We start from the raw sequence: 15,756 nt of genomic DNA, 5'->3' as shown, positions 1-15,756 counted from the left end.
CGTGGCCAGCAGCTGTATCCTCTGACCAGCTCCGTTATGTCTCCCCAAACCTTGCACTCCCCACCTTGCCACCCTGTGATCCCACTCTTACCTCCCAAACCAAAACTCTCTCTCTTCTCTGCATTCAGCAATAATGGCTGCTCAAATGCTTTCTGTGCTACTCTCATCCAGAGCTGGTACCTTGCACACAGCAGGAGTATTCCTAGTCCCAGGAAGGATTTTGGGTGGTGAGTGAGCCATAGTCCAGACAGCTGAGCTGCAGGGTGACTTTGTGGTGTGCTAACTCTGCACCCACCACTGACTCCCCACACCTAAAAGTGACTTTCCAGTGTGGACACATTAGTGCAGAGCATCTGGAATGATCTCACTTTGGCTCTTAAGGGCTCAGTGTATGACCTATGCCCTCTGCATCTGCTGCAGAAGGGCCTGTCCCTCTCTGGAGACTTCCAAGCACATAGGACTGCTGTGGTCCCTATTTGAGCACTTCAGGTTTGTGCCTAAAATAGGAGGGCTGAGTCAGGACAAATCTGCTAGATTGGTAATTTCCTTCCCTGAGAGAGGTCCCTCAGCCCATTTGGGGTTCTCTTCTTTATCTTCAAACTGTGGTAACTTACACCAAAATGACATGCCCTCCCACCTGCGACCCTTCACTCTTCCAACACAAATTAATGCCTGAGCCCTTTCAGAGAGCTGTTCTGCTTGATCCTGTCACTGGGCAACTTTGTTAATAAAGCCATCAGCCTGACCAGATGGGCTTGACAGTGGCTGGTCCTGGGTTTTGTAAGAGCAAGAAAAAACATTGTTTCAGAAAGAGATTGCCAATTTAAATCTGATAGCAAAACGATTTGCCTACCAAATAAGAGGATGAACAAGCCTGGGCAGGCAAATGATTATTTCTTTCTTCAAAGTTTGGACTTAGAAGTCTTAAAATATTTTAAATACCACTTCAGTATCTTGCTAATTAAACAGCCCTGACCTTCTGTGAAATGCCATAGGCACTCATGTGCATATGGAATTGACACAGACTATCAGAAATTTAATATGTGCTGGCTTAGTGAATAATGTCACAATACAAAGTTAAGAGAGATTTTCTTCTGAATTTGCACTCCAGGCTTTAAAGAAAAACTTATTCTGTAAATAATTATTAAAGGAAAAGTTTCCTTTAGGGTAGTCTGAGGATCAGAAATTAAACTCAGTCTGACTATACAGAATTTTGGTTGAATATAATGATTTCTGCTTGTTCATATCAATAGATGAGAATTAGGCACTTCCTGAGTCGGGTAAAAGAAAGTGAAACTTCCTATTCTGTTTCTCCCAAGTAATAGCTTAAGCACTTACACCCAAATAGGGAACCTGCACTTCAAATGAGGATGTCTTCTGGGAGGCTTTCTGCTTTAAAAAAACCCAATAGTTTAGTTGTTTAATGGAAGTTTCTAGCATCCAGTCTTGTATTGTTTTTTATTGTAGTGTAAGGTATTTTATGGGTTTGGTAAACATGCTTTACATCTTCCCTATATCAGCTTTTTACTTAATTCTGAAAACTCAAATAGGCATCCCCTGTGCAGGATTTGGAAGATTTCTGTGCATTTGCATAAGAGAGGAGGGTTTAGGTCTGTCACTTATTTTGCCTTCATTTGTGAATTGAGGCCACGTAAACTTTGTTCCCTTCCAAGGCAAATTTATTGTCTAAAAAGACCTGTGATGAGATTTCATGTTTTTAGTGTTCCTGAAAGTGTTGGAGATGTGCTGGCAACAAACAGAAGAGACTGTGGAGTTTCATTGCTCAGACAGTGGGTTTTCACACCTGTGTTAAATTCTTGCACAAACCCAGCTGCAGGTAGAACCCCAGAGATAGAAAATAATTTAATAGCAGTTTTGAGTGTCACTTTGAAGTGACTCTTCCAAGCAAGAAGCAGCTCTTACGCTCTCTTATTTTCCAGAGAGGGAAGAAACTTTCCCTTTTCAGATTTTTACAAAATTATTTCTGCATCTGCAAACACAGTATATATTTAACTCTATCCTCAGAACCAGAGTGACATGCTTAGAAAGCTTGTGAGCAGAAATGTGGGTGTGATAAAGGCATTTCCATAACTAGAGCTGATTTTACAAAACAAGAGCTCAGCTCAGTATTCTGCAAAGCCCTTTCAACTTTACTTCACTGTGAGCAAAATAAAGCATGTTTATGGGACTGAGCAGGGCAGAGAGCTTTGATTTATTCCTTTCAAAAAGTAATTGAGATTAAAACACTCTCCTTATGTGTATTCAGTATATTTTTTATTGGACATGTTAAGCAAGATTAGAGCGTTGCTGTGCTCTGCATAGAGACAGCTCAGTGGATTAATGGTTTGAATCCCAGCTTACAGCTCTCATGCTGCCTTCAACCTTGAGGTGGATTTTTCTGAGAGAAACATTGTTAGGCTTGGTGGACTTTGCAGTTGATGATAATCATTGTGATGAAATGGGCTGCAACTTTACTTCATGTATTGGGAAAAAGCCATAGGTTGGCACAGAAATTAGGATGAGTGCTCTTGCTCAGGTGAGGGTTGAAAGTGACACACGGGATGTGCAAAGGACTGCTATTCAGTTGTGGCATTGCAAAATTGCCTCCACTAGAGCTGGTTCCTGGGGCCCAGGAAAGTTCCACTGCGTCCCACTGAATGTTCCTGTCTTGGGAGCAGCCTGGATGACAAACACAAGTTTAAATTTTCCTTTTCTTCTTTCTGAGCATCTTGAGAGAAGAAGGGAGCAGAGAGAGAGTGGAGGAATCCACAGTCATTTTGCCCACATGATCCATTGCAGGAGTAGAATTTGCAGTACAAAATAGGTTGGGCTTTTAAAAAGCAGGATGATTTCTCAAATATTTTGCTTGGCAAAGCAGGTTCATCCCAGAAGAGGTATGTGCTCTTCCCTCTCTTCACCACACTGCCCAGAGAAGGTACCCAAATGTCTGTGTGGAATCCTGGTACAGGTTACTCAGCCAGCCGTGCTGGATTTTTATTTCATAATTAGCAAACACTGTGAGAGCTGACAGTCTTTTCAAAGTTTCTCAGCATTTCTTCAAGAATTCTAGAGCTTATAAACTGTGGGCTAGCAAGCAGCCTACCCTAAAAGTGCTGGAAGCCTCAGAGAGGCTCCCTTGTGGTTCTCACATCTGTGCACCAGATCTCCTCGAGCACAGTGTAAATCTGGGCTGGCTCCACCTACCAAAGTGGATGGGTTTAAAGTGATCAAAGTCAAGAGTGGGATTTTTTCAGGAGGAGGAGATGTGTGTGATGAGACATAAAATAATCCTCTGACTAAAATGTCTCCCCAGACACCTGAGAATTCAGGCTGCTTTGACAGTGTGAACTGGTGATGTGTTTGCAGCGTACCCGGTTTGATTGCTTTTAAGGACTAAACTTTGACTACTGTATGGCATGCAACATGTAATATTTCTTTCCTTTCCCAACTGCTTTCTGTTACATGCCCAGGGTTTAGACCGCTCCAATTCCTGGGTAAACACTGGTGGTCCAAAAGCAGCCCCATGGGGATCCAACCCCAGCCCAAGTGCAGAGTCAACACAGGTGGTGTCTTCGGTAGAGGTTTTTCTGGCTTTGTTTTCTCTGATGTTTCCCTGTAAAATATCTTCCTTTCAGTGTATACTCCCAATTTTGGTGGTTTTGGATTTTTTTTAATTATTATTTTTTCCTTGAAAACTATGTGAGTTTTATTTTATAAATTAGCATCTTCTCCCCCACCACCTCACCACACTGCATGAAAATCCTTCAAATGCGTGAACATGTCCCCTCCTTTCATTTCAGTGGTTGCTGGTCTGTGAAATGTAAATGCTGTGACTGCTTTTCTTTTCTTTTCTCTCTCTCTCTAACACTAGTTTCAGCTTCAGGTGGAGCACATTTCTAAGTGGGAACATTAATCACAGCTTCATAGTTTTTGTCCATGTTTGCCATTTCTTTTGATGTCATGAACCATGTTGCCATTCTCATCAAGCATTTAGTATTCATCATCAAGTAATTCTTCATTGACTGTTTGAGTGGAATATTGTTAAACCAAAATTGGTACTACAGATGTAAAATTCTCTCTTGAAACATGTACATTTGAGTGCTGGAACCAGTGGCTTGCTAGGGCCAGTTGTGTCTGTTCTGTGTTGCAAAGTATGAAGACTTTACAGCAGCCTCAGTCAGAAAGAGTTAAGTTATTTAGCCCTGTTGCCTGCTGCTTTCCACTGCATGGTTGCCTTGAACATACCTCTCAACTGTACCCTTTACAAGTTTATCAGTCTTCCAGAAATATTTAGTCTGAATTCACTTGCACTCATGGCAAATCATTTCCATTGGAAACAGAACTTTGTTAATTTTCTCATTCCCTGTGCCAGCAGCAACACCAGTGTGGGGTACATCCCCACGAGCTTGGGCTCTGGTAGATTGAGAGGTATGGGCTGAAATTACAAGTATTAGCTCCTTGATGTATGCATGTTGATAAAAAAAAGTTTCATGCTTTGCAGCATTAAGTGTCTTTGTGCATAAGAACACACAGCAATTTAAACAGCCTGTATGTCTGAAAACAATTAAAAGTGCTGTCATTTTGTTTAAACCAGATCTGTAAATGAAAAAGAATTTGAGATTAAAAAAAGACGTAAAGGCAGTCAAAGCCTACAGTTGGAACAGTATTTTTGTAAACGTACCTTGTCCTTGAGCTGCAAAACCCATCCACAGCAAACTTTAATGTCCTGTCATCATTCATTCATCTCCACTCCGTAGGCTACGGATCGAAGTTGTAATCGTATGTCTTCGCACACTGAGACGTCAAGTTTCTTACAAACATTAACAGGACGATTACCAACCAAAAAGGTAGATTTCAGTGAAGACAATTGATATTGTGGGGCAGGGAGGTCAAGTCGTTCTGCAAACGTGATGCAATCTATTCTTGTATTTACAACCTGTTTTTTTCTGAGGTCATTAAAAGCTGCTGTTGCTTAGCACCTCGGAATATCCAGGCTGGAATGAATACGAAGCATTCTGACAGAATTGCATTGGGAAGGATAAAATGATCAGGAGTAGCCTGGCTGATTTAATGTCCATACTGGTTGGAACCAGTTTATTACTGGCTTTCAAAAAATATGGATATCACCGTCTAGACATGTAAATTATATGTGTGCAAAATGATGATGTGTTAGATGGCTGGCACTGCAGATGCCAGTTCTGTAGGTGTTAATCCCAAGTGACTCCAGAAAGGGAATGGGAGTGACTTTGGAAGTGCACTCCCTTAGAGGAGACGAGATCTTACTCAACCACGTCAAAAAGGCAAAATGCCTGACCTGGTGTGTGATGAAAATGTGATCACTGACAATATCCAGCCTGTGGGTTGGTCCTTCCGAGAAAGAAATTATAAAGCTATATCTTAGCCCCAGATTTCTTTCATACTGTTTTAAGTCCTTTCTCACAGTAAATATACATCTTTGTACAAATCACTTTATATGTCCACTTTTTACTCCTTTTTCCTGCAAAAATCAGACCAGGCAGAAAGGTAGACTTTTCAACTAAACTAATTTGAGCACCAAATTTTTTTTATTATTATTTTTATTTTTATTTTGGGTGGGTGGAAAATTCTTTTGACACTTGAAATTCAATTTTGGAGCAAGATGCTGTGAAACGTTTCTCACCTCACATACCATAACATCATCCTTCATTGTTAGTTGGGGATTTCTTTAAGGGATGCCACCACTGCTGTCATGTTCCCAGTTATTTTGCTTAACTTCATGGTTTGCCATACCTGCCATGGACCCTGCTACCATTTCTCATGTGGAATGTTTTGGGAGCTGATCTGGAGGGCTGGGGCTAACTCTGGGTTTCCATCTGTACAGCTTTTTCACGAGGAGCTGGCCTTGCAGTGGGTTGTGTGCAGCGGGAGCGTGCGGGAGGCAGCCCTGCAGCAAGCCTGGTTCTTCTTCGAGCTGATGGTGAGCAAGCTGGGAACACCTTCCTTATTGCTTTACAATTTGTAGTTTAACAACTGCAAGTGACTTTGTTGTAATTTATATTCCTATAGGTGAAGAGCATGGTGCATCATTTGTATTTTGCTGACAAACTGGATGCGCCAAGAAAGAATCGTTTCCCGGAGCGTTTCATGGATGATGTAAATGCCTTGGTCAGCACAATTGCCAGTGATATAGTCTCTCGGTTTCAGAAGGTAATGGCAAACAATTAAACTGAGCCCCAGTCAGAGCTCAGGCACCAGACCTGCTGCGTGTTGCTTGCTGGTGCCTAGGACAGGAATTGTGCTTTGAAAATACACAGTGTGCCCTTCTTCATTTTCTTTCCGTGTTTTTCTTCCTTCTCTCTAGGACACAGAAATGGTTGAAAGGCTCAACACCAGTCTTGCATTTTTCCTCAATGACCTGTTGTCCATCATGGACAGAGGATTTGTTTTTTCTCTTATTAAGACCTGCTACAAACAGGTGAATGCAGATAAATATTATGACTTAACTGAACTGTAGTGTAGCCTATTACTCAAACCTTCTTTGGAGAGACAGTAAAGTATGGACATGAATTCTGCTGTTCAGGTCCTTTTAGAGCAAGCAAGGCATTCTCAGTGGTGATTTAGAGTTTACACTCTTCTGATTACACCCTGACATGTGAATTGGGGCTAACTTCCTTGAGTAAATGGAAACTCAGCAGGAAGGAAGAATTATTCCCTCTTCTCACCACATTGAGAGTAATTGAACCAAAAATTAGTAGGAGGTTTTGTGAGGGAGCTCAGACTATCATGGTTTGTCAGCGAGTCTTTTGAGGACACATTGACCCTGTATGATCATATTGATCACCAAGCTCCCCTTCCATGCTTTGAAGCATGCAAGGTCTCCTCCCCCATCAGGAGGATTCCTGCAGCTGTAACATTTGAGCTTTGTTGCCTACTGTGTATCAGCCAACCTGCATCTTTGGCCTGTGAATGCATCACCCTGTGTGGTCCAGCTTCTCACAGCTCCCTGCTGAAATCCATAGGATGTGACGAGCATATGGGAAGGTCATAATTCTTCATTTGCTTATAAAAATATGTCTGTTAAATACATCTTGTATTGATGTACATGCGACTGGCTGGGATGTGTATGGCTTCTGCACATCAGAAATTTAATCTGTAGCACAAAGTGATGTGGCTGTGACCATTGATACCAAGCTCTTCAGTTCTTGCTTTAGAAGTGTTTTTAGGGAGCAGTGGTGGGACAGGGGGGCTGGTGCTGCATTTCTGCTCTCTTTTGGGTGCTAACTGCAATCTTACTGGCTAAACTTGCCAGGTGTCTTCAAAGCTGTATTCCTTAACAAATCCAAGTAACCTGGCATCTTTGAGGCTGGACTTCCTTCGCATCATTTGCAGCCATGAACACTATGTCACCTTGAATTTACCCTGCAGTTTGCTCACACCACCAGCATCTCCATCACCATCTGTGTCTTCAGCAACTTCCCAGGTACGCTGTGACAAGGATCCTTTGTGGAAATTCAAGCTGAGCTTTGTTCTGAGCCTTAAATCATACAAGGCAGTTGTATCACCTGTATTTTCAGTCTCTGCTTGCTAATATTTTACTGAAGCATTTATTTATAAATTAGTTTTTCATGCCACATAGGTTTTTTACTTCTTTTGATCTTGATTATTGAAAAAAGAATGCCCATGTCCCTGTCCTCCTCGTGACCACACATATTTCTGTCCTTAGATACTTAGTCCTCTCCTGTGTTGGACAAATGCATGAACACAAATGAGCCATCAAAGAAGATGCTTTGTCCAGTGATCCACTTTTCTTATAAAACAAGGGTCTTTCTAGCACACTTTAGCTTAGTCCTAGCCTGCTTAGAAAAAGTATTTGAATTAGCAAATGTGTCATTCAAGTGGATTAATTAGCTGCAAAGCCAAATAAACTAGATCAAATTAAAGGCGTCTTAAGCCTGAATAAAAGCATCCATACTTGAGCTGAAAGTTTAACTAATCCACTTTTAAAGGTTATTTGGCTTAACTTCCCTAAGGGCTGCCCTGTAGGTGGGAAGGCAGTAACAGCAAACAGAATTAATAGGAGAGTTAGTGAGCTTGGATGTGAGTAGATGTGCCCAGATCCAAACAAAAAAGGGAAAGGTAGTTTCTGTGACATTGTTTTTAATTCTGAAAACTGCTTCTAATGTATGTAGTAAGTTTTGACGCTGTGTTCCACGTGGCCTCTTTATGCAACTTCTGAAACTTGCTTTTTTCACAGAGTTCTGGGTTCTCCACAAATGTCCAAGACCAGAAGATTGCAAATATGTTTGAATTGTCTGTGCCTTTCCGCCAGCAGCATTACTTGGCTGGGCTGGTGTTAACAGAACTGGCTGTCATTTTAGATCCTGATGCAGAAGGGTAAATCTTTACAATTCTTTCTTTTCCCAAGAGTTCCCAAGGGTCCAAGCAAATGGTGGATATAAAGCAGGTTCTGGTGTGGCCAGAACTGATGCACATTTGTGAGCTGAGAAGATAAGAAACCAATTCTTTAGGAACCCTTTTCTTTCTCCCCACCCCTCGTATTTCTTCCAGCCTTAGCTCTGCCTCTGTAAACATTGTTTTAGTCACATTTTTCCATCTGACAAGAAGGGAAAGAGGTTCCTGCTGGAACCCCCAGCTGCCACAGGGGCACTGCTGGAGCTTTAAGGGGAAAACAGCTTTTCTCAGTTTTAACAAGAAATCAATTTTCAACATTTAGGAAGTCGCTTTTGCTGGTGGTTTTAAATGTTACAATGTATTTTGCCTGTGGCCCTCCCTGCTCTTTTAAAACATAAATAATGCATTGATGAGGCTCCTATGAGTTACATAAATAGACAAATAGAGTCAGACATGCAGAGTTTGTCAGTGACTTGCCTGGCTTGTGCAGCAAATAATTTTCTGAAGTGAGAGTGTAGCCTGTAGTCCTGACATCCAGTCTGTTATTTGTGTTATTTAGGGCTATATTCTGCCTTGCCTCTTTAAAATGAGTTTCAATGGACATTATTGATTTCTTCCAGAGCCCTAAGTTCTCTCACAGGCATTTTTCTCAAGATGGACTCAGATATATCAGTCCAGTCGACAAATGCTGATGATTCATGGTTCGTTCTGCCCCTTTACTAAGAGGTCTCAGGAGTTAAACACTCATTCTGTTTCCTGTTGGAGGAGAAAGCGATGCCATAAATTAGAGTATTTTCGTGTATATGTACATAACACCCTGCAGGTCTGTTTGTTTGGCCTGGAGTGGAAAAAGCAGCAAATCTTTACCCATATACACTGTCTGCAGAAATCCTTTTTGTAGCATAAGAACATCCTGCTCACTGGCTAGAAATCAAGTCCTGTCTCTGCCTGTATTTGCCCTTGTTCTTCTCAAACTTGCTGTTCTCTCCTACCTGCCTCTTGAGCTCTCTCACTTTGCTGTTCTCAGCACTTAAGCTTGGACCAGGATGATAATCTCTGCCCAGCAGCATGGAGGAGCTCTCACCATGATCTTGCTGGTGTCCACTAGGGAGACAGCTTCTCTCTTAGACCTTGTCTAGACAGAAAAAACCCCACTGATACCAGTTCTGGAGATGCATTTTGATAAAATCTCCTCAGTTTTGGTGGAGTTGTATACCAGTTATGCATTTGGTTTTTATTGTTTTCCAGAATGACTTGTAGTTTGCAGCTTATTATCTGTTCTCAGGCTTAAGCCTTCTGCATTTGTCCTGGTAGATCCACCATGTAGAGTAAAGCACTCTGTTCAGATCTGTTCTTCCCTTGCCTGTGTGGACTTTTAAGAGTATCAGCAGCAGCTTATGAGTAGAGGGCTCAGACATGTCTGCCAGTAAAATGTTTTGGCCACCATTGGGAAAACCTCAGAATTGCTCCCAGTTGCGTTATCCTGCAGCACGAGTGGAGAGGGGATGTCCATCTAGTTGCTTATTGTGTTAGAGCTTTGCTTTAGGTCTTGGTAGCTGATACAGAGCCTTTAATTTGTTCTGTCCTTGCTCTTTTTGCTGCATTAGCAAAATATCTTGAATTGAGCTCACCCATTTTATAAGAGCTCTTTGGATTGAGATGGACAGAAAAGCCCACAGTGCCCTGGTGTTAGATGGGTCCCTCTCAGAGAAGTGCTGTACAGAAACATGGTACATTACAGTTCTCCTCCAGAGCACTTCCAGTCTAAAAGAGGAGACAACACATGGATGAAACGACCCATCTGAATCAGAGAGCTGCAGAAGTGGAGAAGAGAGAGTGTGTCCAGGCAGCTAGACCCTGACCAAGCTATTGTCTCTGCAAACGAAGCTCTGGTGCTTTGGTTATTAGCTCATATTGCTTGTTTTGTAGTGCCACTGTTGCCCATATTGAGTGATGCTACAGGACAGAAGTGAGGCAATGGGAATTTGGCCCTTGGTATTCAGTGACAGAAGTCCCTTTCCTAAAAGTGTGTGGTGTGCACACAAATTCAGGCCAGGGCTGAGACTGAAATTGCAGAGGGGACAGCTGGAGGGCAGCAAGGTCAGTTCATTGCATTATCAGCCAGAAAGATAAGAGGCCTGCATTTCCTCCTCGCTGCTGGGGATCAATCCACCACACTACCTGCTCAGTTCTGGAAAAGTGAAGAAGAAATCCATGTATCCTGAAGTTGGAATTCTGTTGCATTGTTTGGATGTGTTTTCCCTATATGCAGGTCTGTGGCCTGCAGGATAGTTCCCTTTGAACAGTTAGAAATACAGCTTAGGTGCCACTCCCTCAAGATAGTGCAAGACTTTCTTTAACCTTGATCTGAAGGAACCAGTCAAATAAGCATTTCTTTTCTGGTTGTTAAGGATCTCACTAATTACACAAACAAGCAATTGTAGGATCTCATTATGGCTTGATTAAAGAACACAGGAAAGACATGTAGCTACACCTAGATAATGTCCTGCTGACCTGCACTGATGTCTTTTTAATCGTTTGAAACCTCCAACAATCCAGTCAAAGCCTCTCATCTTTTTTAACCAGAACTCAACTCTACTTTTCAGGTAAAATGGATACTGCCTGAAATTCAGCACTTGTTTTTATACCTCAGGTCTGAACATTGGAGCTTATGTTTCGCTAATGCATAATGTATGAGCTTCCTTGGCTGCTTCATGCATGGGGTAAAGTTGTCTTCTTGGCCTGGTTTGCCTACAGAAGCAAATAGCTACAGAGATACCTGCTATTTGCTCTGAGAGAGTTTCTCCTCTGTGTGGTGGCTGAGGGAATTGAAAGGAGCAGAGTGAGTTCTTGAGATTCAGGGGAGTTTTGTGTGTTCAGGACATGAGCAGCAGTGCCCTGCAGAAGGGGGTAGTGCCTGGGCCCTGCCAACGTTTGCATCTTAATAATGAGGATGGCCAAGTTTTACTGTTTTTCTTTCTACCCCACCATTTCTTTTACAGTTTATATTCAGAATTGTGGATCTGTAGTCTGCTGGTGTGGTTGAATAATTGCATGGGGGGTCGGGGAACTGAAGCAGAAACTTCCTGATCATTTGGTAAAAATAATGTTCTGTCTTAGGAGGGCTTTTCCTGTCAATCATGTTAAATAGAAACAAAAAAAGAACACAACTCATAGTTTCACTAAACCCACTGTCCTCTCAAGATTCTCTCCCTGTTTTCCATGTTCCATAAGTTCTCCTAACGGCCTTCAGTAGACTCAGTACTTCAGCATAGCAGTAGCTGGGGCTTGGTTTTTTTATGGAAAGTAGTAGAGTGTTCACATTATATTGGGTGTGCACCTCCACAAGGTACTTTTGTAAATTTGCTATGGCACTGTGCAAAGCAATGCCATTGGTCACATACATGAGGGATCGAAAATATAAGTGTTATGGCAGTTTATCTGAAGTTAAAAATAAAACCCCTGATATTTTTTTTTAATTATTTTTTTTTTACTTAGTTACAAAGTGTAGTTTGCTTTGAAGATATTAACTAATCTGGGTGACCCAACTCTCTTTAACAGTTTGTTTGGATTGCATAAGAAGGTCATCAATCTGGTACACAATTTGCTGTCCAGTCACGACTCAGACCCGCGGTACGCCGACCCGCAGGTAAAGGCCCGGGTGGCAATGCTGTATCTACCTCTGATTGGTGTGGTCATGGAATCCGTGCCTCAGCTTTATGACTTCACAGGTATTTTATCTCCTCTGTTTTGACTATGCATTCATCTGCTCATGAGGCTTGAGTGTTTGGGTTCTGAAATCATCATCATCGCATCATAGAATGGTGTGGGTTGGAAGGGACCTTAAAATCATCTACTTCCAAGCCCCCTGCACGTGCACGGACACCTCCCATGAGACCAGGTTGCTCCAAGCCCCATTCAACCTACCTTTGAGATAGTTTCTATTTCTAAATTATAACTCATTTTCACATGCTGCATTTGCCCACTCATTTGCATGAAGCAAAAAACTAGCAATGCATTTTAGTTTACATCTGGCTGGCTACTGTATATGTGTAGCCAACCTCCCTGCTTCAAATGTCATCCCACGTACCCTGCAATTCTCATAACAATTCCCAAGGATAAGCAGAGTTCCTCTTCCTCCTCTTGGTGTGTGCTCTGTCAGCAGTTTGTTCCAGGGCCGCTCCTGAGGAGCAGCAGAGGTGGGTTATTGGAAATCAGGGCAGAGAGTCCAGTCTGGAACAGTTTGGAGTTTACATCCATCTTCTACATCCTTCAACTTTAATGACACAATAAAGCTGCAAGTAAGGATTTGGAGAGAAGTATTAAGGGGACAAAAGGTCCGTTTTTAGAAGGGTTGAAAATACCAAGGCTGCCTAGGTTGCATTTGAAAACTGTTCTCTTGGCTTCACACGACCTCAAATAACAGTCCCCACGAGTGTGATGATTTTCAGTTTGCATTCCCAAGCAGTTCACTGAAACTAGCAAAGAGAAACTTTGCATCTGGGCCTTGACTGGGTGTATGTGTTTCTCGGCAGAGAGTCACAACCAGCGTGGGAGGCCGAGCTGCGTCGCTGTGGATGATTACGAAAGCGAGGGGGGAAGCATGATAAGCCAGACAGTTGCCATGGCCATCGCAGGGACATCGGTCCCTCAGCTCACCAGGCCCAGCAGTTTTCTGCTCACCTCATCGGTACAAAGCCACCTCTCCCTATTCCTTGACCCTCAGTCTGTGTCAACAAACAAATATTTACGCGTGCAGGTCCTGTGGGGCTGATCAGTGAGTGGATGGGTTTGCAGCTGGGTGTTACACCAGGAGGCAGAGGGTGAAAGACAAGGAGGAGCAAATCACATTTGCATGTCACTGTGCCTGTCTCAGAGAGGGTGTAAGAAAATGCCAAGCAGGGATAAAAAGCAAGATACCTGAGAAAATGCAAGAGTTCTCTTTCTTGATAAAGGTTTTCTGTTTCTGAAACAACCTGTGAAGTGCTGTGGTCACTATGAGCTCTAAGCCCTAAGCAAAATTTCCTATCACAGCTAAATCCCACCTAGCTGAAGACATAAATGGGCCATTTTCCATACTCCTGATTCCTGCTTGCTACTCCTGTAGCAAGTAGGCCCTTCCATATCTCCCTCTTTCTCCCTTCATTTCTGTGTCAGAGCCCCATTTCATTGGGTTTTACATTCACTCACAGTGAGACACTGATACACACAGGAGATGATGAATGGAGCCCCTCTGCTTAACTGTTAAACTGCCGGAGGCTATTAAAGGCATCTTGAGGGAAGTGGGTATCAGGCAGGGTATCTGCTGCCTGAACAGAAACTCATTCATATCATGTGATTATTATGGTTCAAACTGCCACTTCACTCCTGTAGCTTGACTGTCAGTGGGACTGTTGGGTGGAGGAAATGTGTATCTCCTGGTTGTTAGTAAAAATTGTCCATTGACTTTCTGTTCCTTCTTGGTAGCTATTGAGGCTCGGGTGGTAGCTGGTGCAGATCCTTTTAGTGATGACAGAAGTGTTTGGATGTGAAATACCATGTGACAAATGCCTGGACCTGTCTCTTTTAGAGTGGCAGGCAGCACTCCACCTTCTCCACAGAATCCAGCCGCAGCCTTCTGATCTGTCTCCTGTGGGTGCTGAAGAACGCGGACGAAAGTGTCCTGCAGAAGTGGTTCACAGACCTGTCCGTGCTGCAGCTCAATCGCCTGCTGGATTTGCTCTACCTTTGTGTATCCTGCTTTGAATACAAGGTACTGCTATATTGTTTAAACCTCCTGAAGTTCCTTCTAGGGCTTGCCAAGGAACTTTACGCTCCCATCCTTTACACGACTCCAGAAAGGCATTTCCTGCGAAATGCTCTCTCCTAAGTATTTCCTGTATTCATACTCCCAGGGCTAAGCACGTCTCTGTGCAGCCTCTGGCCTTTTTCCATGTTTACTTTTCAGCCATGCAAGTGCCTGGGCCTTGCCTCTCTTCTTAAGCAGTTTGTGCTGCTTGCCACTCATGTGGGAACTGCTGCAGGAAAAGGGGATAGCTCTTGGTCATTTTGCTTACTATCAATGAGAAGAGACTTTTCTGTAGCAGTGCTGGAGTCCAGGTTGATTCTCTAGCTAACAACTAAACCTGTATTCCTTCCTTGCTGTATGTCTTTAGACCGGAAAGATATTTTGAGTTGTTAATGCTTAGAAAATACCCTAGACTGAAAGAATCTTCCCTCATGGTCTCATTTGAAACTTTCAGGGCAAGAAAGTATTTGAAAGAATGAACAGTCTGACATTCAAGAAGTCGAAAGACATGAGAGCAAAGCTTGAAGAAGCTATTTTGGGAAGCATAGGAGCAAGGCAGGAAATGGTCCGAAGAAGCAGAGGTCAGCTAGGTAAGTAAGGAAGTCTTCTGTGCTGTCCTCTTTTTCCATCCCCAGCAGTTACTTGCAGCCATCTGTGGTGGGGGATACTTCCCATTGAGACCTTTTGACAAAGAGGCCCTTAGAAAAAGATGTTTGCAGTGTGCAAAATCTCCACACTTTTCCCAGGTTCCACCTACAGGCAGTTTATTTGTTACTTGATTGCTCTTGTCTACACTTGATCACCTCTCATTTATGGGAGCATTCTGTGACTGCTGCTGTTTTGATGTTGTCCTGCAGAGAGAAGTCCTTCTGGGAGTGCATTTGGAAGTCAAGAGAATTTGAGATGGAGAAAGGATATGACTCACTGGCGCCAAAACACAGAAAAGCTTGACAAGTAACTCCGCCTTATCCTTCTACATTCACAGTGTGACAGTGCCCATCAGAAGGCAGGGTCCCCACAGGTTGAAGACAGCAGTCCCCTTGGCTCTGGTGTGAGCAGCTTTGAGCCCTCCATGGGAGCAGGGCTGGCAGTGTTGAAATAGCTTTTAGTCCATCACTGCCCTGTCTTAACTCCTTGCTTTTCCCCTGTCCCCTGCTTTTTGAGAATTTAAAATGAGATTTAAAGAGAGTGATACAATCCATTAAAACCCTGTAGTAAGATGTAATTTAGAGAGAGGATCCATTATCAGTTTTCATAGATAGCATATATATCTCATGTCATATTTCCTTTATTCCATAAGAGCATTCTGGAGTTGTCAGAGCTCGCTTTCCTTTCCTGTCCTAATCCATCACTTTGGTTGTTTTTCCACATGTGCTGTGCTTTTAGAAGCCACAAACCAGCCAGGTACTGTAGCATTGGTGTGCAGTTCTTATAAATTGCCATTTTGTACATCTGCAGACTCAATCATCACAGCATTATTTGTGATGCTTGGCAGAAGTTTTCGGTGTGTGCGTGCAACTGATTGGAATGAGCTCTTTCTGCTTATTACACCCATTTCCTTTAAAATTCCCTCTCTT

General features: G+C 42.8%; 1 protein-coding gene across 16 annotated transcripts in view; it reads left to right on the top strand.

Moving 5' to 3' along the window:
* The window catches only part of DOCK7 (dedicator of cytokinesis 7), a 100,948-nt gene that overhangs the window by 62,688 nt on the left and 22,504 nt on the right, over positions 1 to 15,756 (top strand). For 3 of the 16 annotated variants that reach the window (XM_051624478.1, XM_051624477.1, XM_051624490.1), the window contains exons 23-35: positions 3,471 to 3,575; positions 4,758 to 4,847; positions 5,861 to 5,956; positions 6,046 to 6,186; positions 6,341 to 6,454; positions 7,289 to 7,459; positions 8,234 to 8,373; positions 11,953 to 12,122; positions 12,927 to 13,081; positions 13,961 to 14,143; positions 14,634 to 14,769; positions 15,037 to 15,133; positions 15,566 to 15,583. In XM_051624478.1, coding sequence (XP_051480438.1) covers positions 3,471 to 3,575; positions 4,758 to 4,847; positions 5,861 to 5,956; positions 6,046 to 6,186; positions 6,341 to 6,454; positions 7,289 to 7,459; positions 8,234 to 8,373; positions 11,953 to 12,122; positions 12,927 to 13,081; positions 13,961 to 14,143; positions 14,634 to 14,769; positions 15,037 to 15,133; positions 15,566 to 15,583 — 1,616 coding nt within the window. Of the gene's footprint in view, positions 1 to 3,470; positions 3,576 to 4,757; positions 4,848 to 5,860; positions 5,957 to 6,045; positions 6,187 to 6,340; positions 6,455 to 7,288; positions 7,460 to 8,233; positions 8,374 to 11,952; positions 12,123 to 12,926; positions 13,082 to 13,960; positions 14,144 to 14,633; positions 14,770 to 15,036; positions 15,134 to 15,565; positions 15,584 to 15,756 lie in introns of those variants that run through there. The other 13 variants (XM_051624484.1, XM_051624483.1, XM_051624482.1 and 10 more) reach the window with 9 other exon arrangements.

This window comes from Apus apus, chromosome 7 (assembly GCF_020740795.1).
Source record: "Apus apus isolate bApuApu2 chromosome 7, bApuApu2.pri.cur, whole genome shotgun sequence".
Lineage (NCBI taxonomy): Eukaryota > Metazoa > Chordata > Aves > Apodiformes > Apodidae > Apus > Apus apus.
Note: the sequence above shows the minus strand (reverse complement) of the source record. Positions and strands in the feature narration are given on the sequence as shown.